The sequence below is a fragment of the Rana temporaria genome, chromosome 1 (genome assembly GCF_905171775.1).
Source record: "Rana temporaria chromosome 1, aRanTem1.1, whole genome shotgun sequence".
Taxonomy (NCBI): Eukaryota; Metazoa; Chordata; class Amphibia; order Anura; family Ranidae; genus Rana; species Rana temporaria.
The window spans coordinates 78,499,454-78,526,662 of NC_053489.1; the positions used below are offsets into that span (position 1 = coordinate 78,499,454).

Here is a 27,209-nt window from a genome sequence, read left to right on the forward strand (position 1 = left end):
TGCCATTACAAGTTAAAAAAAAAATTATTATTAATAAAACTATCCCCTATTTTGTAGATGCTGTAACTTTTGTGCAAACCAAACGCTTATTGCAATTTTTTTACCAAAAATATGTAGAAGAATACGCATCGGCCTAAACTGAGGAAAAATAATGTTTTTTTAAAATATTTTTTGGGGATATTTATTACAGCAAAAAAGTAAAAAATATTGCATTTGTTTATAAATTGTTGCTCTATTTTTGTTTATAGCGCAAAAAAAAAAAAAACTGCAGAGGTGATCAAATACCACCAAAAGAAAGCTCTATTTGTGGGGGAAAAAAAGGACGTAAATTTTTTTGGGAGCCACGTCGCACGACCGCACAATTGTCAGTTAAAAGTGACGCAGTGTCGAATCGCAAAAAGTGGCCTGGTCTTTGGCCGGCCCAATGGTCCGGGGCTGAAGTGGTTAAAATAATTACATTTTGTTGCTATGCAGCCTGAAATGAAGACACAGTTTTTGTTTTATCCAGCTGTATTTGCTCAGTGCCAGTCATAACATCCAAGTGAAACACAACACCAACATGTCAGAAATATACATTCACCGAGTTGGAAAAAGGATCACCCCCTCGTGTCAGTGTTTTGTTGAACCACCTTTTTCTTTAATTACAGCCTTTAGTCTGTTGGGATATGTCTCTACTATCTTTGCACACCTTGACTTTGCAATATTTGCCCACTCTTCTTTGCAGAACTGCTCAAGTTCAGTTAAATTTGATGGTGACCATTTGTGGACTGTAGTTTTCAAGTCATTCCACAGATTTTTAATGGGGTTTAAGTCTGGGCTCTGACTTGGCCATGTAAGGACATTCACCTTTTTTTCCTACAACCACTGTGTGTCATTTTTGCTGTGTGCTTTGGGTCATTGTAAACCTTCTTCCCATTGACAACTCTTTGTACAGAGCAGCAAATTTTCCTCAAGAATTTGACAGTTTTTTGCCACATCCATTCTTCCTTCTATTCCGACACATACTGCAGTTTCTGCTGCAGAGAAACACCCACAGGATATTACCACCTCTATGCTTTACTGTAGGAATGGTGTTATTTGGATGGTGAGCTGTATTGGATTTCTGCCAGACATATCGTTTGGTGTTGAAACCACACAATTACATTTTAGTCTCATCTGACCATAATACCTTTTTTCATGTGGCCTCAGAATCTTCAAGGTGCGTTTTAGCAAAGCTCAGTCATGACTGCATGTGGCCTTTGAGTGGTGCCTTTTTATCTTGCAACCCTCCTATACAAGCCAGATTTGTGGAGAATTTGTGATATTGTAAACACAATGACCGATCTTTGTCATAAATTCCTGCAACTGCTTCAGAGTTGCTGTAGGCCTCTTGGTAGCCTCTCTGACCAGTTTCCTTCTGGCTCTTTCATCCAGTTTGAAGCAACGTCCTGATCCAGGGAGGGTCTGTGTTGCACCAAATACCTTCCACTTTATTAATAATAATAATAATAATAATAATAATAGACATCACTGTACTTCTAGGCATTGATAAAGCCTTTGAATTTTTTTTGTATCCATCTTCCGACTTGTGCCTTTCCATAACTTTATCCCAGAGATCTTTTGACAGTGTCGTGCCACCCATAGCCGATTGTTTGCTCCAGTTGCACTACCAGGGACTGAAATGCTCCAGGAAAGCCCTTTTCATGTCGAGCTAATCAGAATGACCACAGCTGACCACAGTTGAGAGTCAAAGGGCTTTGTTTTCTATTGAGAAGGGGATAATAAACTACAGCTGATACAGGCATCTTTAGGGGGGGAGGGGTATCCCTTTTAAAACTTAGTGTTTCTGTTTTTGATTTTTTTCTTTTTAAATGCTAGTGCTAAATCTTTCACTTAGATGTTAAAAGTTATAACTTGCACACTTAGAACAGCAAATACATCTGGTTAAATCAAAAACTGGGTCTTCATTTCAGGCTGCAACAAAGCAACAAAAATGTGATTATTTAAAAAAAGAGACACAATTCTTTTATATACCCACTGTACCTCGAATATGGAGGAGCTGGTATATGCCCCCTTTTAAGAGAGACCTGGAGGGGGTGGTGCCCCCACTGCTGGCAACACTAGAGATTAGATGGAGATACCCCCACTGCTGGCAACATTAGTTCTAGTGCTCCATGGTGCTGCTCCCCAATAATGTAATTTTTTGGTGTTCTGGAGGGGACAGCCTGTTTGGTGAGACATCTGGAAAATATTGGGGAGCGGCACCATGGAACACTGGAAGTAGTGTGGCCAGCAGTGGGGGCATCTGTCACCCCTTCCTCGTCTCTCTTAAGGGGGCATATACCAGCTTCTCCTTATCCGAGATATACAATATATCATTTTTATTGGTGGGGTCCCTTTTTCTCTGTAGCGGCTGCAGTCTTCAATTCTGGGGAGAGGTAACATGCAATATAAACCCTCATAGCAGATATATGCCAGTTCTCCCTGAGGAAGTGGGCTTTGTCCTGTGAAACTGTTGGAGATGAAGATATGTATAGGAGATCCTCTTTATGACCAACCTAGTATACAGTTATCACTAGAGGCTTGATATGCAACTGCAATTATTCTGAAACAATACCTGGATGTTCAACACTTACATTTTAATCCTTTTTAATGTTTTGTATAATAAAAATGCAAGTTTTTATTCTTAATTTTTTTTTGGTGTGGTACCTTTAAAGTCCTAGTAGTTTTTTCATGTTGGGTATTAACCACTTAAGACCCGGACCATTACGCAGGTAAAGGACCTGGCCAGTTTTTGCGATTTCGGCACTGCGTCGCTTTAACTGACAATTGCGCAGTCGTGCGATGTGGCTCCCAAACAAAATTGGCGTCCTTTTTTTCCCCCTACAAATAGAGCTTTCTTTTGGTGGTATTAGATCACCTCTGCGGTTTTTATTTTTTGCGCTATAAACAAAAATAGAGCGACAATTAAAAAAAAAAAAAATCTATTTTTTACTATAATAAATATCCCCCAAAAAAAGATATAAAAAAAACCCTTTTTTTTCCCCTCAGTTTAGGCCGATACGTATTCTTGTACATACTTTTGGTAAAAAAAAAATCAAAAAAAATCGCAATAAGCATTTAACAATTGGTTTGCGCAAAAAAATTATAGCGTTTACAAAATAGGGGATAGATTTATGGAATTTTTATTAATATATTTTTTTTACTACTAATGGCGGCGATCAGCGATTTTTTTCGTGACTGCGGCATTATGGCCGACACATCGGACAATTTTGACAAATTTTTGGGACCATTGTCATTTTCACAGCAAAAATTGCTATAAAAATGAATTGTTTACTTTGAAAATGACAATTGCAGTTTAGGAGTTAACCCCTACAGCGCCCCCTAGTGGTTATGTGTGACCTCATATGTGTTTCTAACTGTAGGGGGGCGGGGCTGGACGGTTGACGTCACTGATCGCCTTTCCCTATATCAGGGAACAGACGACCAGTGACATTGCCACTGTGAAGATTGGGGAAGGTGTGTTTACACACACCTCTCCCCGTTCTTCAGCTCCTGTGACCGATCGCGGACACCGGCGGCGATCGGGTCCCACGGTCACGGAGCTTCGGACCAGGTCGCGGGTGCGCGACCCACGGCTGGGCGCTTAAAGGGGACGTACAGGTACGTGCCTGTGCCCAGCCGTGCCATTCTGCCAACGTAAATGTGCAGGAGGCGGTCCTTAATTGGTTAAGCAATCTTTTAATAAAGAGAAATTGAATCCTTTAAAATAAAGTGGGATTGTTTTTTATACAGTAAAACCTTGGTTTCAGAGCATAATTCGTTTCAGAAACATGCGATCCGACCTGAGGGGACGGCTGTTCGTTTCTGTCCGCCCCCTCGTGATCGCTTCCAGCCAATCCTGTGAGCCGCCACCGTGTCACTTCCTCTGCCTGTAAAATGTAAACATAGGCAGAGGAAGTGATGGAGCTCTCATCTCGGCGGTATTTTCAAACTGCCGAGATGAGAGAAGAGTTACAGTAACCTAACACTACACTGACACCAGTACACATAGGCACATTTAACCCCTTCCGATCACCCCCCTGTCACACTGTCACTGAATGCAGTGATCATATATGTACTGATCACTGCATTTAGTGTCAGTTGACAGTTAGTGTGACAGCCAGTTAGTGTTAGGTCCAGGGTAGCCCCGTACCCCCCCTAAAGTTTTAACCCCTTGATCACCGCCCTAGTTATCCTTTTCACTCCCTATTGCCAGTGTCACTAAGCAATCATTTTTCTGATCGCTGTATTAGTGTCACTGTTGCCGCTAGGAAGCAAATTTTTTTTTTTATTGCGATTTTTGTTTACTAAAGACATGTGGCTGAATAAATTTTGGCCTAAATGTTTGACTAAAATTTAGTTTATTCAATTTTTCTTATAACAAAAAGTAAAAAATATTGTTTTTTTTTTCAAAAATGTCGCTCTATTTTTGCTTATAGCGCAAAAAAAAAAAAATCGCAGAGGCAATCAAATACCATAAAAAAAAGCTCTGTTTGTGGGAAGAAAAGGACGCAAATTTTGTTTGGGAGCCACGTCGCACGACCGCGCAATTGTCTGTTAAAACGACGCAGTGCCAAATTGTAAAAACACCTCTGGGCATTAAGCTGCATATTGGTCCGGGGCTTAAGTGGTTAAATGTAACCATATTGCTACACTTAGATGCTCCTCTCTTTTTTATACTCAGTTGTGACATGGCGCTACTCTTATATCAAGATATCGCTTGTATATCAAGGCAAAATGTATTAAAACATTTTGCTTGTCTTGCAAAACGCTCTCAAACCAAGTTACTCTTAAACCAAGGTTTTACTTTAGTTCTAAAATAAAGAGAGTTCTTTCAGTTACTAAATGCAACTCCTTTCCTTGCAATGGGAGGACAATTCAAGTACAGCCCAGTGCTTGGAACCCTTCCCACACCAAGTAGGCCACAAAACACAGTTTTAACACTTCAAGCTATAGCAGCTTTTTGTTGAATTGAACCAGCTTGGCTTCCCAGCATGGCAAGTTGTTTTAACAAGGCTGCATATATGCGGCTTCTCGGCATTAAAGCCCACCCACCGAGCAGCCGCATAGGAGTGTGTCCGGCGTCAAGGTGTTAATCTCTTTATGATCCTAGCAGTTATTAGAAGCATGAAGACATAAGAAAGTGCTCACCACCCCCCCCCCCCCCCCCCCAACAGGGTTAAAGATTTCATAAGAGAAAACAGATTATGAATAATTTTAGCAACCAAGAAACCCGAGTGACGTTCTTAAACAAGCCTCATTAACTTACCCTTGTAGGTGTTTGGGGAGACCATTGCGCGATATTACTTTTTGAGGGATCTGGAACATTTGGCCAAATGTGTTTTTTAATCCTGAAAAGAAAAAATATATATATTAAGTCTACTGTACCAGAATTGCACATTCAACATAAAGTGCCACATTTTTGTGATGTAAATCAAGTAAATGATTAAAGGCCTTTAAAGACGGCTTAAATCTTCACAGACCACTGGGCACAACAATAGTGATTCTATTTATTTTTTTACCAAGTTTACCACTGCTCAAAAGGAGAATTACAGAAAAAGCTTGTTTGGCTGTACTTCTGTGGATCATAAAAGTGCAGTTTGTTCTGCACTCCTGTGACCAATTTTCAGCACGCTGACGTCACAGAGCCGGGCCAGGCTCGGGCAAGATCGCCACAATGAAGTCGGGATCCAACCACATGCCTGGACTGTTACCCGGCACAGTCTCTCAGCGATTCTGAGCCGGCTGCTCCTGCCCCCTCCACAGCCCAGCACTCCAATGAACGAGGGAGTAGGCAGAGCAGACAGTGGTGACTGACAGTCACCAGTTCACTGCTCAGTGATCAACGGTGTTTGATCGCACGGTTCTTGGTGTTCGAGCCGGCAGGGGAGAGATGCAGAATCGAATCAATGCTACATCCGACTCGGTAAGTATGATGGGGGGGTGAAATGGGACAAACAAAACATACTTCTCTTAACTCTGGGGTCTCCTGAACCATAAATAGCTATTACAGTATGGGATTCTTGGAAATGTCCACACTGCAAATATCTATGCTAGGATTGTTTTTTTCATTAATGCATAGAAAAACAATGTACCTGACCTCCCTGCAATGTTTTGTATTAAATCAAATGAAATAACACAATTTTTTTTAATTGTCAACCTTTTTCCATTTCAAAATCAGACCACCACCAGCAGACAAAATCCTCAGCACAGTAGTAGCTTGCAAGACTCCATGAAGGGAAAATCCCAGAAGCAACGAGTACGAACTTCATCCAATGATCAACCAGAATTCACTTTGCAACATGGTTTTAGATTACCAGATGACTTTTCTCCACATCGGGAGACAATAGAGTAACTAATAATTCAATACTTACAGATCTCTCTTGTTACAAAGCAGGATCCCTCCAATAAGCACAAGTAACAGAAAACCGATACAAGAGGAAACCACGATTGCTTCAACCTCTCCAGTGTCTAAAGAAAAGAAGGAAATACAGCGATGGTTACTATGAACATGAATGGCAAGTTAAAGCAGTAAGAAAACGCATGTCGACATTTGCATGCAAATATGTTCAGTCTAAGGCTGGGTTCACACTTGTCCTACAAACGGTCCTACATTGGGAGCCTCATGTAGCATGACGTGTGAAAATCAATGTTTCCCTATGAGAGCCGTCTTAACTGGTCCTACACAAGTCGGTCCGACTTTGAAAACGCTCCCTGTACTACTTTTGGTCCTACATTGATCCTACTTCAACCCATTGAATATCATTGAAGTCGGACCAAAGTAGTATCCTGTTCATGAAAGTAGGATGGATGTAGGACCGGTGTAGCAGAGCAAAGTAGGATGAAAGTAGTGTAGTAGTGTGAACCCAGCCTAAAGCCAACACTGCACTAAACACCTGTGTGGAATAAAGTAAACCTGAGAAAAATGAGGGTTTCCATGGCCTCCTCCTCAAAATGGTAGTTATCTGGCCACATGCTGACCTTCTGCTTTAATACATTCTAAGTTTGCAAATTCTGATAGTCAGAAGTCCTCATCTGCATTACTGACTGAAAGCCAGGGGCTGAGCATGACAGCCAGGCAACTAGTACTTGCAGAATGAGAAGTCAATAATGACATGTTTCTATCATGAAAGACCTCCTTAAAATTTGGCTTAAAGTAGTTTTATTAAACACCGATTTGTGTTTTGCTTAATTTTCCAGTAACCATTTGTTGCTTCCCTGAACTTTCATTTTTTAAAGGAAAGCGTTAATAGTGAACTGTGCAGTTGCTATCAGGTCTGTTTGCTTAGAGAAGGGAGGGGGCCGGAGGACCAGGGGAGTGTCTTACCAACCTAAGCTATGGGGCTGTGTCTTTCTATTGATGCACCCAGTGTAGGGAGACACAATTCTAGTGCCTGCATGCAAGGGCGACTATTGGATACTGCAAGAGAAAGAAGCCACCCTTGTAAGGAGACCTGGGGTAGCAGTCATGTCAATCAGCTTATACTGGAACGTAGATCAGGATTAAAATATAGACTAGCTACATAGTAAGTGACTAAATCAGCTGCTGAAGGAGCAAAAGAAAATAAAAAAAACGTTTTTAATATACATCTTATAAAGCATTCTGTCTAAAGCAGCATTTAAGATCCTCTTACAACATTATGCAACCATTCTGAATGAGGGTTCCCTAGGCTGTGCCCGATTAACCTCCCATCTGATGGAGCTTAGATAGATTTGTGTCCAAAGAAGAGCTAGTAAAATGACATCAGCCAACTCCCCCTTTTTAGAACACAACAGTTCAACAGTGTGTTGGCTCAGCTGTACTAACATTGGATAGTAAGTACAGTGAGCGCCTCAGTTCTTTTTCACTCAGTCCGCTGGGTTAACCGAAAAAAATGATAGTGTGTACCTAGATTTAAGAGGCAATTTTCCCACTGAACTCCAATGTAAGGGGCATTCTTCTTACCATCCCCTAGTGAATTGATTTTAGTAGGGGTTCCCCCAAGACCTAAAAATCATTTCAAGGATTCCTCTGGTGTAAAAAGTTTGGGAAAAGCAAGGTCATAGTATAACTGCATACATCATGCTGTTTGATGTATTGTAGGAAGAAAAATAAAAAAGTCAGTCACCAACTATTATGTTAACAGTGACCGATAGCAAAAACCAAATCTTTTTCTGTTCTGACCTGATCATCCGCCAATATTACATTTACACTACTGGCCTGGGGCATAGTTGGGGATGTGCCAAAGCCCAAAGCTTGAGGAATCCAGGGCCACACAGAGAAAGATCTTCTCTAAGGCAATGCAGGTGCCTTGACTTGAGAGATAAAAATGATATAATAAATATGGAAATAAAGGGACACCAGGAATAGAGGGGTAGTGGCTGCTAGTACCACAGACTCACACAAACTATTACCTAGTAAGGATGTGTATCAATGGACTTTCCCGGTACTGAAAGTCCATAAAGATGTCATCTCTATGTGGGGTTGTTAGTCCTAGCCTTGTTTTATATATGGAACATTGTATGTTTTTATGTATAATAAATGTAATTTTTTAATATACCGACTCATGTTATCAGTACCGAGAAAGTCCATTGATACACATCCTTACTAGGTAATAGTTTGTGTGAGTCTGTGGTACTAGCAGACACTACCCCTCTATTCCTGGTGTCCCTTTATTTCCTAATTAATCTCGGATGATGGTACATTTTAATTTTTCCCATGAAATCAATCTGAGGCTATACTCAAACTCTTTGGATATAATAAATAATTATATATATATATATATATATATATATATATATATATATATATATATATATATATATATATATATATATATATCCTTTACTAACAAACATTTCTATACTTACCTCCTCTGCACAGAGGGGCCCCAAATCTCCTTCTCGGGTCTCCCTCCGGCACTCCTGGCTCCTCCTCTCTGTCCAGTATTCCAACGTGAAGCCACCTCCCAATGGGGGGCACTCGTGCGTGCTCACTACTGAGCCTCGGTGCTGCGTCCACTGACACAGACAGACAATGGGACTCGGCCAGTGACTCCCGCTGCTATCAATCTGCCGAATAAAGGAGGGAGACAGCGTCGAGAGCCGCTGCTGTTGTGTACATGGGTGGATCGGTTTGAGTTTAGGTAAGAAATTAAACCTTGAGGTTTTAGAACCACTTTAAAGTGATTGTAAACCTTTGTGTTTTTTTCATACTTGCCTCAACTGTGCAGTTCATTTTGCACAGAGTGGCCCCAATCCGCGACTTCTGGGGTCCCTCTGTGGCTCTTGCAGCTCCTCCCCACATCAGAAAACCTGTTCGGAGAAGCGCTCTCCCGGGGGGTTAACTCATGAGGGCAGGCTCATGAGTCATTCATTCAGCGTCCATAGCCTCCAAATGTATGACTCGACCCCGGCGCCCGCGTCATTCGATTTCATTGACAGCAGCGGGAGCAAATGGATGCACTGCTATCAATCTATCCAATCAAGAGCCAGGACCCCGTGGAGAGAGGGACAGCGCGTCACTACCAAGTGAATTCCACGGCTCAAGTAAATAAAACTGACTGCCAGAAGTTTTTTCACCTTAATGCATTGGATGCATTAAGGTGAAAAAATCATGAGGGTCTACAACCCCCTTTAGGCATTGCTGTAAGTTAATAAACTAAGATTTACGTTCACTAGAATATACATACTAAATGGTTAATAAAAAGTTAATTTTCCACATCTACCATATTCTTCATGATTAAACACAACTTTAAAGCGGAGCTCCACCCTAAAGTGGAACTCACGCTGATCGGCACCCGCCCCCCCTCCGGTGTCACATTTGACACCTTTCAGGGGGAGGGGGGTGCAGATACCTGTCTAAAGACAGGTATTTGCACCCACTTCCGGCCACACGCTACAGGCAAAAGACGCGTTTTTCTGACTTCCCGTCTGTCGCCCGTTGTGTGCTGGGAACACTCGGCTCCCAGCACACAGCGTGTGAGCAAATCGGCGGGCGCAGCGCGACTCGCGCATGTGCCGTAGGGAACCGGGTAGTGAAGACGGAGCGCTTCACTTCCTGGTTCCCTCACTGAGGATGGCGGGGGGAGCAGCAGAGAGACGAGCGATCGCTCGTCCTCTGCTGCGGACGGCGCTGGACTCCAGGACAGGCAAGTGTCCTAATATTAAAAGTCAGCAGCTACAGTATTTGTAGCTGCTGGCTTTTAATATTTTTTTATACTGGCACATCCGCTTTAAGAAAAGACTTGAGCATCATATCAATAGGTCTTAACAAAAAGCTTGTTTTGGGGTGTCCAGAAAAAACATTTCCCATTCTATTCACTTTAGTGCCATATAGGAGAATGAAATAGGAGACTCTTATTGGTTGCACCGAGTAATGAGAACAGCTCTCCCTTTACACACTTCGAGTCTACGATCAGAACTTTCTGAATGGGTGATCCTTACCAAACCTATTGGTGGAAAAGGTGAACGGTAAGCCTTCCTTCCCTCCGATCTCATTGCTGGCCGTCACACTGACGCTGTATACTGTGTTACCAGTCAGGGAAGTCATCATGTACTCAGTCTGAGTGGAATTCAATGTGACAGCTAGAAAACAAAGACCTCAGATATAAAGCATATTAAAAACAGTATAGTTCTAAAATGAGGATGTGAATGAATAATACGGAATTAACTAATTTTCATCCTAGAAACTTTGCGTCTGTTCCATCAGAAAGGATCACTAAGGTATGAAGTGCAGATAGAGTTGGGATATTCACCTTGATAAAGAGACTAGTGCATATTTTATAGTGCTGCTTTCCTGGGCGTGTATTTTCTCCCCTAATAAAGCGTTCCGATTTGACCAAGCTATATAAAGCCAACTCATAGCAGGAGACGGAGGAATTACAATGCATCAAACCTGCAATTACTTGAATGAAATGCTGGAGGTAGAATTGAAGCTACTTGAAGGGTAAAAAACTCAAACCTTTCCATGTTTCCCATAAATAGCAAACTCCTTTAACAAAGGTTTAGTAGGTCGAAAGTTGCAGTCTCAGTATTAGGTATGCTGCTTTATAACAGAGCTCCTCTTTAAAAAGTGTATCTAAACCCAAAAGCTAAACTTTAATACATTAAAAAAAAAATTAAAAGGAACACTTTTTAATCAGAGTATAGCATCAAGTTAATTCAACTCCTGGGATATTTATCTAATCAGTTAAGTAGCAGAGAGGGTTGTTAATTTAATTAAGGCCAAAGCAGCTGAACCTGAATAACAGGGCACTAGATGGGCAACAATGAGACACCCTCCAAAACAGGTATGGTTTTACAGGTGGAAGCCACTGACATTTTTTTCCACCTACTTACCCTTTCCGACTTTTTCACTAGTTTTGCATTTGGCTAGGGTCAGTGCCGCTACTGGTAGCACAAAGCGATACCTGGACCTATATGAGGTTGCATGCCATTGCCATAAGAGCAGGGGGGAGATTCCAAGAGACATTAGTTACTCTAGGAGAGCTGGGCAGTTACTTAAGGAACATAGAAGGTCCTTAAGCAGGACCGGTATCTGCTCCTTTGTGCAAAGAATGAACAGGATGAGCACTGCCAGAGCCCTACAAAATAAACCTCCAGCAGGCCACTGGAGTAAATGTCTCTGATCAATAAAAACAGACTTCATCGGGTTGGCCTGATGGCCTCTAGTGGGCCCTGTGCTCACTGCCCGGCACAGTTGAGCTTAAATGGCTTTTGACATTGAACACCAGAATTGGCAGGTCTGCCACTGGCACCCTGTGCTTGTCACAAAGGAGAGCAGGTCCACCCTGAGCACATGTGACAAGCCCCGAAATGGATTGGAGAAGCCGTGGAGAACATCATGCTGCCTGCCACATCGTTCAGCATGACAAGTTTGGTGGTGGGGCACTGATGATCTGGGGAGGCATTTCCATGAAGTGACGCACAGACCTCTACAGGCTACACAATGGCAGTAAGGGTGCCTTTGTTTAGCCTGTAGAGGTCAGCAAGTCCCTTCATACAAACTACTGAGTACCATTTTGAGTTTCTGCAATGAAATTTCAGAAAAATGGACTAGCCTGCATAATATTTTCACTTTTATTTTCAGGGGCTTCTTTGAAATCAGCTCTCTGCAGGTGGATAATTTATTTCCATCGAACGATGTGGCATCCTTTGATTCCCAACACATTACCCAGTCTATATCAGTATAGATCTTCAGCATGATATTTTTCCCCATTGAGATCTGATTTTTTCGAAGTATTCCTTTAATTTTTTTGAGCAGTCTATAGTGCAGCCTATCGATTCCTGGATGTGGTGCATGCATTTGTTTTCATTGAATTTGGCATATTTTTCATTTTATTTTCACCTGGTGATCCTGTCAGTACATCTGTATTTTTGAACTTCTTTTAACCATTTCCCATGCAGTGTACGTAAATAAATGTCCCAGGCAAGAAGTGGTTATACCAGTATCCAGGCTGTAGGAACCTAAAACTAGCATAGACATGAACCTTTGCCAGAAACTAGTTTCTAAGCATCGGGATTAACTACTGTAACCACGCCAAAATGATTCTATTATACCGCATGGAGTTCCAGAGTGGCAGGATCATTCTGTACTAGAATGAAAAGCAAACACTTAAGAATCAGAAGCATACCTTCAAATTAAACTCACATCTAATGATGCCTTCAGCTCTTTCACAATATAATTTCCCAGACAGTAGAACTGAATAGGAAGAGTACAGTTTTCATCTAGCAAGTCATATAATTAAAACTAGTACTGTCCTCTTTTAAAGCTCAACGGTCAGATCAGCTACATTTGGAGACCTGTCTAGAAACAGAAATCTTGTCTTGGTTTTGCTAAAGTATACACAACGTGGCATTTAGCACACATTAATATGCAACTTTCATTGCACTGGATTGCATTGCAATGTGTTTTATATACATTGTAGTGCTTTTCAGCTAAATATTACATAAAATCGGTTGCAAACCCATGACATAGAAAATGAGCAAAGCATATCCTGCTATAGTGTGTACCTGCCTTTTTCCAAGGCACCAAATGCAATTTCTCCTATCTGAATGAGCCATTTGTAGTAGTCTATGCCCACACCAAGCAATCCTGGAAGATGGGGGGAGGAAATATACTTCTTTCATGTCCACCCACACTGCGTGAATGGATAGAGCATGAGTTGAAATGTAAAGGTTACCTGTGCTGCTGTTTGTTTCATTTTTTTTTTTTTTTAAATGGACACAAACTGAAATAAAATAATATTGGGGTGCTGCTGTCCAATTCACCACCCATACACTAATGCTATTTGATACCAAGTTATAGTTTGGCAGACTTCTTGCTCGATTCCAAGATCCCCCACACTGCACAAAAATTCAGAAAGCTCAATAGCACATGCAACATATATTGTGTGAATAGGTGCTACAAAAAAAAAAGGCCAGAATTTTTAGCCCACTCGTGGTATGTTTGACACACTGGAGAGACAACACACTGTGAAACCTATACAGACATGATCTCAAGGAAGGGATTAGGCACTCTATGGTTAGTTACTTACATATTACTGGGCCATTTGTGGCTTCATATTTCAGTGTGTAATTTGTGATGAAACCATTCTGTTTCTCCAAGGGAACTGGTTCCCATTCAAGAACTGCTTTTGTCTTTTCCACTGACTTGTGACGAACAACGGGTCCTTCCTCAGGAACTGCAGAGAAAGTCAAGATGATTTACATCCCCAATCTAGGAATTCTAGGGCAATTGTAAATAACATGTCATACATGTAGAAGATCTTGTCACCACACAAACTGCATTTTGAAAATCAAGGGTCTTTTTACTGTGCAGATCTGAAGGTGCCCAACTGTTCAAATATGAAAAATACATTTAAAAAGAGTTCAGTTCCCTTTAGAAACACAACCAGTGCTGCAGCACAGATAAAATCTGACCATGGAGGCTGTGTTATGGATTCTGTGGCTGCCAGATAAAAGACAACATTTATAAAATGAGTGATCAAGTGAACCAAGATGTTGTGTCAGGTCAGACTGTTTGTTGGTGTCTGTATGTGACAATATACAATGGGCCAGATACACAGAAGAAATACGCCGGAGTATCTACTGATAAGGGACGTTAAAGGGGTTGTAAAGTCAGACTTTTTTTTTAAAATCTTAATGCATTCTATGCATCAAGATAAAAACCTTATGTGTGCAGTAGCCACCCCAGCACCCCCTAATACTTACCTGAGCCTCATTCGTGTCAAATGATGTCCACAAGTTACTCCGCAATCCTGGACTCTCCTCCTGATTGGCTGAGACACAGCAGCGGCACCATTGGCCAACTGACTGACAGCAGCGGGAGCCAATAAGGAGAGAGAGGGGATGGGGCCAAACCAGGGTTCCATGTCTGAATGGACACAGGGAGCTGTGATTCGGTTTGGGTGCCCCCATATACTAAGCTGCTTGCTGTGGGGACACTCAACAGGTAGGAGGGGCCAGGAGAGCTGAAGAGGGACCCAAAAAGGGGATGATCTGGGCTGCTCCATGCAAATCCACTGCAGTGAGCAGGCAAGTATAACCTGTTTTTAAAGTCTGTTGTTTTTATGGGAAAAAAAAGCAAATCACTTTAAAAAGGACAAAACGCAAGTCACAATTCTCATTCTTCTCAACTTTTTCACTCCGTGGTTTACCGGTATATAGGGACTTATATGAAAAAGTGTGATTAAAGGTGACTGGGGGCATTAATCACATAGGGTAGAATAGGGAAAGGACTAAAACACGAGGAAGAAAGGTGGAAAAGGGAAAGAGGAACTATGAAGTGCGAGAACCACTGGAGGGAGAAGCCCTATATGATATCCATGGGTGTTAGAAAATAAATGGCATAGAAATTCTAAAGCAGAAAACCTAAAGAACAATTCTAATATTATGTGACGTATAAATCTGAGAGACTGAAAAATTAGTTGTATGTCCATGAGAAGTCTTTGCCTCAAAACCATTATTCCCTTTAATGATGTGCATCATGTGACCATATGATATAGTGAAGCAAAGGTAACCACACTGCACAGAATTAAAGCAAGGCTTTATCATTATAGCACATTGGGTGGGGCCAGCCATGCATATCATTTCTTTGTAACCCTGGGTCTATGTATCCAGAATCACTGGTTTCTATCCGAACATTGCGTTAGGCTCATTAGCTCTGATGAGTCCAAGAAATTAAATCCACTCTTATGTTGCATTATAAAAGAAAGCTTCATATCATTGTGTTTTAGCAACATATGCTGTAATGGGCAAGTCACAAAACTCAAGATAATTAGTATTTAGTACTTCCACGCCAGAGTACTTTTACACCATTTTGCATCTAAAACATTACATACTTCCTTGCTGGAGATAGGCCGCCACATATCTTGGTCTTTCAGTGCCACTTTTATATAGTGGATAAACTTTGATCAGGTAGTAAACAAATGGCTCCAGGTCACCTATAAAGCACAAAAGCAAAATTACATTAAATGCAAAACCAAAATTACCTGTACAAAATAATGAATATATACCGGTAAGTGAAAGCTAGCAAGCATAACAGTAAACAAAATGTATAAAATGTTTAAAAACAAGGGTCTGCAAACGAGGGAATCTACAAGTACATCAAAACACCACCATTATGTTGTGTGTATACATTTATATATTACAGGTACTATATGCTATGTATGTGCACTCAATTTACACCTCAACTCAGATCCATGGAGCAACAATTCTCCTTTAAGGCCTACCCATACAGGACACATGGGCACTCGGATTTAGAGGGCCATTTACATTGAATATGGGTGGGGGAAAGTGGTGGCACTCCCTCTAATTGCCTTGTATACCTGGGCACTGCTCACTACTTGGGCAGTTTAGAAGCAGGGTACATTTGATGACCCAACAGTTCTACTGGTCTGTAATACACAAGCGGAGTCAGGCAAGAGAACATCCTGCAGTTCCTGCCTCACTGGCATGAAGATAAGCACAATTCTTCCCCCGTTCCTCTTGATGCCTTAGGAAGAAAGTGAGGTGGTTGTTCACCATCTCACACCAAAATTGTATTTTGTTGTCCAGGAAAGATTTCAGAGCATCTCAAAAGCTGGGTACACACGATCCGAATATTGGCTGGTTTAGCAGGAACCGACCAACATTCGGGCAGTATGTATAGCTGCCTGTCCGATAGAAGCCGGTCTCACGACTGGCGTCTGTTAAACAGTCTTGCTGGAAAACCAGCAGCCGACTAGGGCTCATGCCAATGGCTGCAAGAGCTGCACAGTGTGTTCTCCCTGACATGGGCACAGGTCCCTCTGACTGACTTGAAGGTCACACCCAACCACTTAACAAGAAGGCTTCCCATTAAAGTGGAAGGTGAATAGGCCTATGTATGAAAGCAGCCAGGGTCAGTAAGCTTTGCCATGCAGTATTGTAGCCAAGGTACAGTAAAAGAAGTATAGGGTTTTTGCAGATTTATACTTACCTAGGTAGATGCAGCAGCCCGATGCTGCAACTTTCCCCAGCCGGCTCCAACACTGAGAACGGAACAATACAACATCACATATCGCTTGGTTCTCACAGCTCCCCAAGCAGAGAGTTGGCGCCGGTCAGTCACAGCTCTCTGTACTTCCCCACTCCTCGGTCACTAGAGCGCTGGGCTGTAGAGGAGGCAGGAGAGGCCTGCTCAGGCTGCCTGAGAGGCTGAGCCAGGTGTCGGTCTAGGCATGTGGGCGGATCCCAACCCCAGTGCCTTGATCTTACTCGAGCCTGGACTGGCTCTACGACATCAGCAGACAGTGAACTTCTGCCCACTGTCTGCTGAAAACAGGTCACAGGAGTGCAAAACGAACTGCACACCTGTGATCCACAGGAATAATACAGCCAATCGTGCTTTGGCTGTACTTCTTTAACTCTCTGGACGGTTTTCCTGGTCATCCTACATACACAGAATTTTCTGCATTAGCTTGGTCTGGTTTTACACTGGAAATAGCACTCCAAAGTGCAGAGGAGAGAAACAGATCACATAGTGGGCTTCAAAACGGATCTATTTACAGCAACAGCATTATAGCTATGGCAGATATTTGGTTTTGAATTATATATTCCAGGTGCACATAAAACTAGTAAAGAACCAAGGGCAGAAAATCTTAAGTTAACCATATATGGAAAGATGCCAACACATAAAAAAAAAGGCGTACTCTTTGGACAATCTCTCATTTGAAATATAAAAACCGAAAACAAATCTTAGGACTTCTTAGAAAGAAAGGGTTTATCCAAATAGTCTTACCTCTCAAGAAAGTCCCATTGACAGTGCTTGGCTCTCGCTGCCATTCCACATCACAACCCTGGGAATCGGAGTTTGCACACCATTCTATTACGTAACCAAGAACACTTTTAGTCGGTGCTGTCCACTCCACCCAAAGTTTTCCATCTTTGGGAAATGCCTTTACGTCAATTTCAGAGGGAAGCGTCACTTTATTTGGAAGAATAGGAAAAATATAACAAATAAGATGATCACATGGTACAATCTAATTATGATCTAGTTATAATTTATTAGCTGTGGAGCGATCATTTTCAAAGGAGCAGTAAACATATGGCATAAGGAGAAAGAAAAGAGCGAGAGAAGACAGAGAAAGAGCAAAATCAACACATTGCAGTGATGGTGTGTATATGCCAACATTGCTCCAAACAACTAGATCCTTACTTAAAAGGGTAACTCCACCTTTGTGGGGAAAAAAATAAATAAAATTATAATATATATATATATATATATATATATATATATATATATATATATATATATATAAAAAACGACCATACCATATACAATTGCTACACAAGCAATATTGTATTTGAAGGTTAATAAAATAAAAAATGCAATCTGCAGCCAATGTACCGTAATTTTCTGTAAACTTCAGTGCAATATGGCAACCTGGAGGCCTTCTGTACACAGATGATGTACAGAACTTCCCCAGAAATGTAATTTCCCGCTTGTGTGATTTGCTCACTGATTTTACAGTTCACATTTTAGTAGGGTTGTCCCGATACCACTTTTTTAAGACCGAGTACAAGTACCGATACTTTTTTTCCCCCCCCAAGTACTCACCGATACCGAATACCGATACTTTTTTTTAATCTCATGTGACAGCGGCACATGTGTCGGTAGTTTTTTTATCTTTAACAATTTGTTTTTAATTTTTAATTAATAGAAGAAGAGGAACTTGTAACTTCCCCACGCACTGATCACAGCTGACAGTACATGTATCGGGTGAAGCATCGGGAGCATTTGCCCGAGTACAAGTACTTGGGCAAATGCTTGGTAACGGTCCCGATACCGATACTAGTATCGGTATCGGGACAACCCTACATTTTAGGCATCTTCAGCAATGGGAATGATATTTTTGGTGAAATACTCACCAAGTGTTAATTAGTGGGAATGCTTTAATAAGCATTCCCAGTATTGATATTCGTTTTTTATTAGTGGGAATGCTTTAATAAGCATTCCCAGTATTGATATTCGTTTTTTATTATTCTTATTCCGTACGTTTTTTGGCTCTGCGTAACTTCGGCATACTTTCAGCTATTGAGACCATTCAACTATTAAAATGTTCATCTCGTTCAGCCAACGATGGGACTTCAAGTTTTTTTGTACTATTTATACTTTTTAAAATATTAAGCTTTTAGTCACTTTTTTTTAACATTGAAGTCAATGAGAACATCCTTTTTCCCGCTCCAAATCACACGTCCTGCCAAAAGTTTCAGCTCCTTCATACTTTCACTTACAGACACCAAACAAACTTTAAAGCGGTCACAAAATATTTAGCTATCCGGCTATGACTTTTCAGATATCTTTTACGGTTTTTGTGAAAACGCAATTTACATTTACCGATTTTTTCAGAAAATGTAATCGGTTATAATGTAATCCTATGGAAGGGATTTAGAGTGTGTCATGTGACCTTTAGAGTGGAGATGATTGAAAAAAATATTATCTTTAAAAAAAGGGGAAACAAATTGCTCTCACGCCCACAAGATCTACTTGTCATACACAATTTATATATCAAAACGTAGGTATTTTTGTCTGGTTTCAGGCAATGTGATCAGTTTTGTGATGGGCATTTGACTTTTAGTTCCAGGAGCTTCTAAAGGACAAGAGCGACAAACCCACTCTCATTGACTCTCATGTTAAAAATTTTAAAAATGTTCCTGCAAAACACACAAAGACGCTCTTTTCTAAATCGCTGACATGGCCACAATTTTAAGTTTATCAACATAAATTTCATATCGATGCGTTCACAAGGGCCGTGTCTTTCAAACGGTGAAGTCGCTGTATCGATCGCATGTACGGTTGTGGATTTATTACGTTTTGTTTGAAGGCTTAATTCATGTATTTGGTCTGTGAATTAAAAGCGTTTGTAATGCTATTTCTTTCCCTAAAATAGCTTTCTACCTCAGTGCAATATTCCTCCTCACTGACCTGGGGGGGAGGGGAAACCTATTGAGGGGGGAGGGGCGACCAGGAAGTCAGGATACTCTCTACTTTGCAGATAGAGAAAGGAGCTGTGTGTCCTAAAGATAGTGTAGTGGTTATGGTGAATAGCTTTGGCGCGGGCTCAGTAATTCAGCATTCCCACTCGCATTTTCCTCAGGAAATGCATTGTCTAGTTTTAATTAGTGGGAATGCTTTAATAAGCATTCCCAGTATTGATATTCGTTTTTTATTATTAGTGGGAATGCTTTAATAAGCATTCCCAGTATTGATATTCGTTTTTTATTATTCTTAATTTTAATTTTATTCCGTACGTTTTTTGGCTCTGCGTAACTTCTGCATACTTTCAGCTATTGAGACCATTCAACTTTTAAAATGTTCATCTCGTTTAGCTAACGATGGGACTTCTTCAAGTTTTTTTGTACTATTTATACTTTTTAAAATATTAAGCTTTTAGACACTTTTTTTTAACATTGAAGTCAATGAGAACATCCTTTTTCCTGCTTCAAAACACACGTTCTGCCAAAAGTTTCAGCTCCTTCATACTTTCACTTACAGACACCAAACAAACTTTAAAGCGGTCACAAAATATTCAGCTATCCAAACATGACTTTTCAGATTGATATCTTTTACGGTTTTTGTGAAAACGCAATTTACGTTTAGCGATTTTTTCAGAAAATGTAATCGGTTATAATGTAACCCTATGGAAGGGATTTAGAGTGTGTCATGTGACCTTTACAGTGGAGATCTTTGAAAAAAATAATTATCTTTAAAAAAAGGGGGAACAAATTGCTCTCACGCCCACAAGATCTACTTGTCATACACAATTTATATATCAAAACGTAGGTATGCTTGTCTGGTTTCAGGCAATGTGATCAGTTTTGTGATACGTATTTTAGTTTTAGTTCCAGGAGCTTCTAAAGGACAAGAGCGACAATCCACTCTCATTGACCGTCATGTTAAAAATGTTCCTGCAGGCGTGGCCTGGACATGGCCGTGTGAAGTCGCAGCTTTTGAGAGCTCCCGGCCCAGACCACCCTTCACCGGCTATAATCTGCTAAAAATCGGCATGCAATCGGCCAAAAGACGAAAGGGGAAAGCAGGTACCAGAGTGACCCGATCGGGTGTAGCTACGGGCGAAATCCAACAATACTTCAGGCCGAGCCACCAGACTTCCCCCGGGGCCCAGGCGACGGCCCCGCGCAGCTCACCACGTGGAGACCCTGTGGAATCCCCGGACTACAGTGAGTGGATCTCGGACTTGGGGGCCCCGACGGATACGTGCTGGGGACCTGATCTATCTGACTTACCTTCCACGGAGATGGCCTCTCCCGCTCAGCACAATGATGGCGTTCAGATGGAACCTGACATCCGGACCCTCCTGCAAGCGCTTCCCACGAGGTCGGACATTGAGGCCCTCATTCTCCGCCTAGAGGAGACACACCGCAGAGATATCCAGGAGGTGAGGGCGGATGTCTCTGCCTTGTCTGACAGGGTAACTACGGGGGAATCCTCCGTCACAGCGCTAGAGGCCAGAGTAGCAGACCTGGAAAGAGCCGGAGAGCAACAGCGGGACGCGGCCATCTCGCTCCAACTACACCTGGAGGAGGTCGAGGACAGGAGCCGCCGCAACAATCTGCGGCTCCGGGGGATCCCAGAGGCGGTGGGTGTGGAAGAGCTGGACCAAGCGGTGCAGACCCTGTTCCGGACGGTGCTAGAGGATCCGACGGTGGTCGTGGAAGTCGACAGGGCGCACAGAACGCTGGGCCCCAGGTCGGAAGATCCAGAAAGGCCCAGAGACATAGTCTGCAGACTATTGCGCTACACGCAGAAGGAGGATATTCTCCGCAGAGCTTGGGACCAGGGTGAAGTGCCCCTAGAAGACGCCAGAATCAAAATCCTACCTGATCTGTCCGGAGCGACCCTCAGGAGGCGGGCGATGCTGAGACCGGTTTTGGAAATGGCGAGGAGAGGCGGCTACACATACCGTTGGAGGTACCCCCTGGCGGTAACGTTCAGGAAAGACGGCAAGGCCTTCACACTCCAGACCAGGACGGACCTACCGGCGCTGTTCAGATTCTTGGGGGAAGATCAATTCCCGGTCCCGGACTGGCTACAACTCCTCCCGCGACAGACGGGCAGGTCGGGTCCCTCCCAGTACCGCGTACCAGCTCAGCCCCGTCAGCAAAGAGGCAGGAGAAGGCTCAGAGCCCCATCAGGAGGAGGACGCCGTGAGTAGGCCTCAGGCCACACTACTTTGTACTATGTTCCCCCCGTCCTCTCGCTACCACACACCCCCTGTTATGTAGCAGTCCAGCTGAGATAACGGGTGCCTCTGGGGGGGGTCCGGCCCCGTCCCTCCTGTCTGCCCTCTGACGGCGATTACCGGGCTGCTCACCGTAGGCCCCTGTTGTGGAAGTGATGGGACCGAGGCCCCTGGACTGTCATCCCGCGACCCCCGCCCTATTCCAGGACCCGGTGGTCCAGAGTACTTTGCCCTACGTTCCCTACCCGGCTGATGGGGGCGATCCCGGACGGAGGGTAGTGAGAGAGATCTGCATCCCCCATGGGAACGGGTCAGCCACCCCACAGAGGTGAGGGACGCCCCCCCCCCCCCCCCCGCTTCTCATACGTTACCTGTCGCAGGGGTGCGGAGAGTCGGATACGAAATGGCCTCGATACCTGTTGTTATTGCAAACCTTTGATGCACCCACAAAAGATTTTTTGTACTCGGGGGGCCGGTGGGGTGTGCCGGGGAGGGGGAGAGAAGGGGCGGGAAATGGCGGGCTAGGGCCTCGGAGGGATCAAGGACTATGCTAATACTTTTACCCCGGGAATGGTCAATACCAGGGACTTTCCTGTTCTAACGTTATGAGACCCGAGAGGTACCACGGACCAGCTGGAACGATGTTTAGCTTTTATTACTGTTGGGTGTTGGATGGAGGTGGGGGGAGTGGGCCCATTGAAATGCCATATACTCACATGCCTACCAATCCTTATGCGGGGGGAGATGCATCCGAGAGGGGGAGTTGGATGCATACATGCCATATATGTCACTCTTCCTCCACAGGGGACCAGCCAAGTGAAGTTGATAAGCATATAATAACTGTAAGATGTTGGCTAATATTTTTCGCACTGTTTGCACTGTATGGAGGTTTAGATACGTGTTTCTGGAATGGCTTAGGCCCCTTATTTCTGTAGTCAGTTTACTTACAGTAAAATGCCGTTTAGTTTCTTACCTGTCTATGATAGCCGGTGGGGGGTGGGAAGGCCGGGAGACTCACTTCCCGGCTTTGTACATCCCATCACCCACATAGGACTTCGCTCGTGTACCAGTGCTTAACTGGTGAGCGTTGCAGCTAAGTTTAGCTCAGTTAGAATTCTCTCTCGGCCGCACACACTAGTGCAGGCCTCCTAAATCTCATTCTAACTATACCGGGTTCGCTTACCCAAACTCTCTGACTTTCTTCGACCCAACCCCCCCCCCCCCTCCCCCTCCCCCTCCCTCCTGACACCCGTGAACATGGACACGCTTACTATTGTCTCGCTGAACGCAAAGGGGCTGAATACCCCAGAGAAGCGAAGGATGCTGCTTCATGACATGAAACGTCTGAAGGCAGACATCGTTATGCTCCAAGAAACGCATTTTAGAGACAGCAGTGTGCCCATACTGAAGAATAGGTTCTACCCTATGGTATACCATTCAACGTACTCCAGGGCGAAGTCCCGAGGAGTCTCCATCTTAATTTCTGCGAGAGTTCCCTGGTCAGCTGCGGAAACTGAGACCGATGATGAAGGTCGTCGTCTCTTCCTGCGGGGGTTGATCGGGACAGAACGGGTCACATTGGCGAACCTGTACGCCCCAAATGATCACCAGGACAGATGGCTGAAACGCTCGCTAGACAAACTCACACACTTTAGAACTGGCCAGCTAATAGTGGGAGGAGATCTGAACATAGCACTGACACCTGCAGAGGACACCTCTACAGGGGTGTCCTCACTTTCGAGGGAGGCACAACGCTGCGTCTCCCAGGCAATACACTCCTCACAGCTCATAGACGTATGGAGACTCATGCACCCAGGGGAGAGGGACTATACGTTTTTCTCCAGGCCCCACAAATCATACTCGAGAATTGACTATTTTTTAATCCCCCATAAGCACTTACAAGCAGTCAAACATACCGCCATTGAGTCAATAACCTGGTCTGACCACGCCCCAATTCTGTTGACGTACGCCCTTTCGGAAACCCACGGAGCGCAGAGACGCCCTTGGAGACTAAACGAAAGCCTATTGCACGATGCAGACGTTTTGAGGGAAGTTGATAGAGAAATTGGACATTACTTTCAAACAAATAGCACGGAGGACAGCGATCCTGCCATAGTCTGGGAGGCGCATAAAGCGGTAGTTCGTGGGATACTAATTAAACATGGGGCTAGACTGAAAAAACAGAGGACTGAACAACTGACGGCCCTGCTTCAGAAACTACAGAAGCTAGAATTAGAACACAAACAAACCCCCATAGGAAATTCGAGCTCGGAACTTGATGTAGTACGGCGGCAGGTCACGGATCTGCTACATCACAAGGCTAAAGCAGCATTGCAGGTGTGCAGACAGAGAATATATGAATCAGGGAATAAATGTGGGAAGATGCTGGCCCGAGCTCTTCGCACACAAACCCTAGCGTCATACATACCACATGTCTCCACCGCTGGAGGTCTCAAAAAGACACTACCTCATCAGATATCCAAGGAGTTTAGATCCTTCTATGAGAAGTTGTATAACATACCCCCCAAACCGGAGGACCCAAACCGGACAGGAGACTACATAGCATCCTCTCTTATGCCAACTCTGCCGACAGAAGCGAGGTCTCTCTTGGAGGATCCGATTACCTTGTCGGAACTTCAACAGGCACTGAAAACAGCCAAGGCAGGGAAAGCTCCGGGCCCAGACGGTCTCACGGCACCGTACTACAGGACCCTCTTCCCAGCTCTTGGCGAACGCATGGTCTCCCTCTTTAACAACCTGGGCACGGGTAAAAAATTCCACGACTCTACACTCCAGGCACACATAGCGGTGATCCCTAAAGAAGGGAAAGATCCGGGACAGTGCGCGAGTTACCGACCGATCTCCCTATTAAACGTCGACCTCAAGCTTTTTACAAAAATCATTGCCACGCGACTACAACAACACCTCCCGGGACTGGTCCACTTAGACCAAGTGGGATTCGTCCCGACAAGGGAGGCTAGGGACAACACAATCAAAGCCCTCAACTTGCTACATATTGCCAACACCACAAAGACGTCTTGCGTCTTCGTGAGCACAGATGCCGAAAAGGCGTTTGATCGCGTAGACTGGAAGTTCATGTTTTCTACTTTGAAACATGTAGGTATCGGCGAGAAAATGAACTACTGGATTGAGGCGGTGTATTCCAACCCGACGGCGAAAGTGAGGGTAAATGGCAACCTGTCGGAGACATTTGCCATCACGAATGGAACCAGACAGGGCTGCCCCCTATCACCCCTGTTGTTCGCGCTGTCGCTCGAACCCTTTTTGAACCATATTCGGCTGAACGCGGGGATTCGGGGGGTAGTGGTGGATAAAGTCCAATACAAAATTTCGGCATACGCGGACGACTTACTATTCTCGCTAACAGACCCAACGACTTCCCTGCCCAATTTGATGGCAGAATTTGAGCGATACGGGGAACTGTCGAACCTCAAAATTAATTTGAGCAAGTCGGTGGCGATGGGCATAGGTATACCGCAAACACAACTCTCCCACCTTCAGAATACGTTCCGCCTAAAATGGACGGATGAAGCACTGACCTATCTGGGAACCCGCATACCATCCAAATTGTCCCAAGTCTACAAACTGAACTTCCCTCCACTCCTTAAGACCATTCAGGGCCTACTGACGACATGGACCAAAGGACTACACTCATGGTTTGGGAGATGTAGCATACTGAAAATGACAATCTTGCCCAAATTTCTATATCTACTACAAGCCCTCCCGATAACCATCCCGACAGATTACTTTAAACAGGTGTATACGACTTTTAAAACCTTCCTTTGGGCGGGGAAACACCCTAGGATACATAGGAAAATTATATCCCTACCTAAAAGACTGGGAGGCATTGCGATGCCTGATATTAGGGCTTATTACCACGCGGCACAACTGTGCCGACTAATTGACTGGTGCCGACACGGGGACGTTAAGCTGTGGCCGAAACTGGAGCAAGCCCAATGCGAGGTTCCGCTACAACGAGCCCCCTGGGAGCACAACGCCATACGAGGGGACATTAAACGACATCCGCTCATTGGCAACACCATTGCGGTATGCGCAAGACTTCTGACAAGGACAAACCTGAGCTCTCGGGCATCGTCACTACGCCCGATTCTGGGGAACCCGCTGTTCGAGCCAGGGATAGGAGACGGGAAATTTAAGGCACTAAGAGTACAGGGTATTTATCAAGCATCCCATTTCAGTGAGGCGGGCAGATGGAAAACGAGGGCAGAGTTAATGGACCCGGGGGGAATTTACTGCCTGGACTTCTTTCGGGCTGAGCAGCTGTGCCACTTCTTGGGAACCCTGACGCCCCCCCGTCCCGCGACAGACCAACCTCTCACGATTCTGGAGGAATGGTGCACGGAAACGGGGATCTTGCCACACGCACTGTCCCTTGCACACGAACAGGTGATTTTGCCGACAAACGACTACCGCCTCCCATGCTTTACAAACTGGGAACACGCGCTTAAATGCACGTTCTCGGAGACAAAAAGAGAAAAAATGTTATCCCATACACATAAATCTTCTATATGCACCAAAGTACATGAGACCAACTACAAGATCCTAACCGGGTGGTATAGAACCCCAGACCTACTACACAAGATCTTCCCTGCGACATCGGACAGATGTTGGCGTTGCATGGAAGAAAAGGGCACACTGTTGCACGTCTTTTGGTCCTGCCCACGCCTCCAACATTTCTGGAGCGAGGTGAGACGGATCACACAGCAGTTCTCGGACCGTACAATCCCAAATGATCCAGCGTTCTTCCTTCTCCATGCGACTGACGCCCCAACACGGGTGTATAAGAAATCAGTTGTTCGCCATCTATTGGACGCCGCCAAGGCCTGCATTCCAGTTCGCTGGAAATGGCCCCTTCCACCGACCATAGCCATGTGGCTGAGGAAAATAGACGAGATCAATAAGATGGAGGATCTTATCCTTACGAGTCAGGATAGGCAAGAAGCCTACACAAACACTTGGCGTATCTGGAATATCTTCTCCTATTCCGAGGAAGGTATTGCCCTAAGAGGTGAGAACGCCCCGACCTGAACCTTGCTGGTCTCGTCTGTAACAGTCTCCTCATAAGAACCTTAGGTGGAGGCTAATTGATGGTGACCTTGAGGTCAGGGAACGAGATGCGTTGTCCATGTTCCCCCCCCCCCCCCCCCCCTACTACACCTAGCCCCCCCACCCCCTACCCCGTACACCTCTACCTCTCTCCTCCTCCTCTCTCTCTCTACCTTTAAACCTAGAGAGTACTCGCTCTCAATCTTTGTTTCCATCCTTCTCTGTTTATCCCTATCCTATACGCAAATGCGAAAAGTAAGGGAGATGGGACCGTGGGACCCAAGCGGTTGGTAAGACATCGAAGGTGCGTGTTACACACCACGGGTAGACATAGGGGGAAAATGGAAGGAGTGATCATGACGACGTGTGGCAAATAGTTATGCCCCTGGCTAG

At 44.1% G+C, this 27,209-nt stretch overlaps 1 protein-coding gene across 2 annotated transcripts in view; it reads right to left on the bottom strand.

Moving 5' to 3' along the window:
• The window catches only part of IL6ST (interleukin 6 cytokine family signal transducer), a 132,156-nt gene that overhangs the window by 7,221 nt on the left and 97,726 nt on the right, over window positions 1-27,209 (bottom strand). For both annotated transcript variants that reach the window (XM_040339495.1, XM_040339501.1), the window contains 6 exons: window positions 17,264-17,449; window positions 15,345-15,446; window positions 13,539-13,685; window positions 10,447-10,587; window positions 6,396-6,492; window positions 5,291-5,372 (listed from right to left, as the gene is read on the bottom strand). In XM_040339495.1, the coding sequence (XP_040195429.1) occupies window positions 5,291-5,372; window positions 6,396-6,492; window positions 10,447-10,587; window positions 13,539-13,685; window positions 15,345-15,446; window positions 17,264-17,449 (755 nt within the window). The remainder of the gene's footprint in view (window positions 1-5,290; window positions 5,373-6,395; window positions 6,493-10,446; window positions 10,588-13,538; window positions 13,686-15,344; window positions 15,447-17,263; window positions 17,450-27,209) is intronic.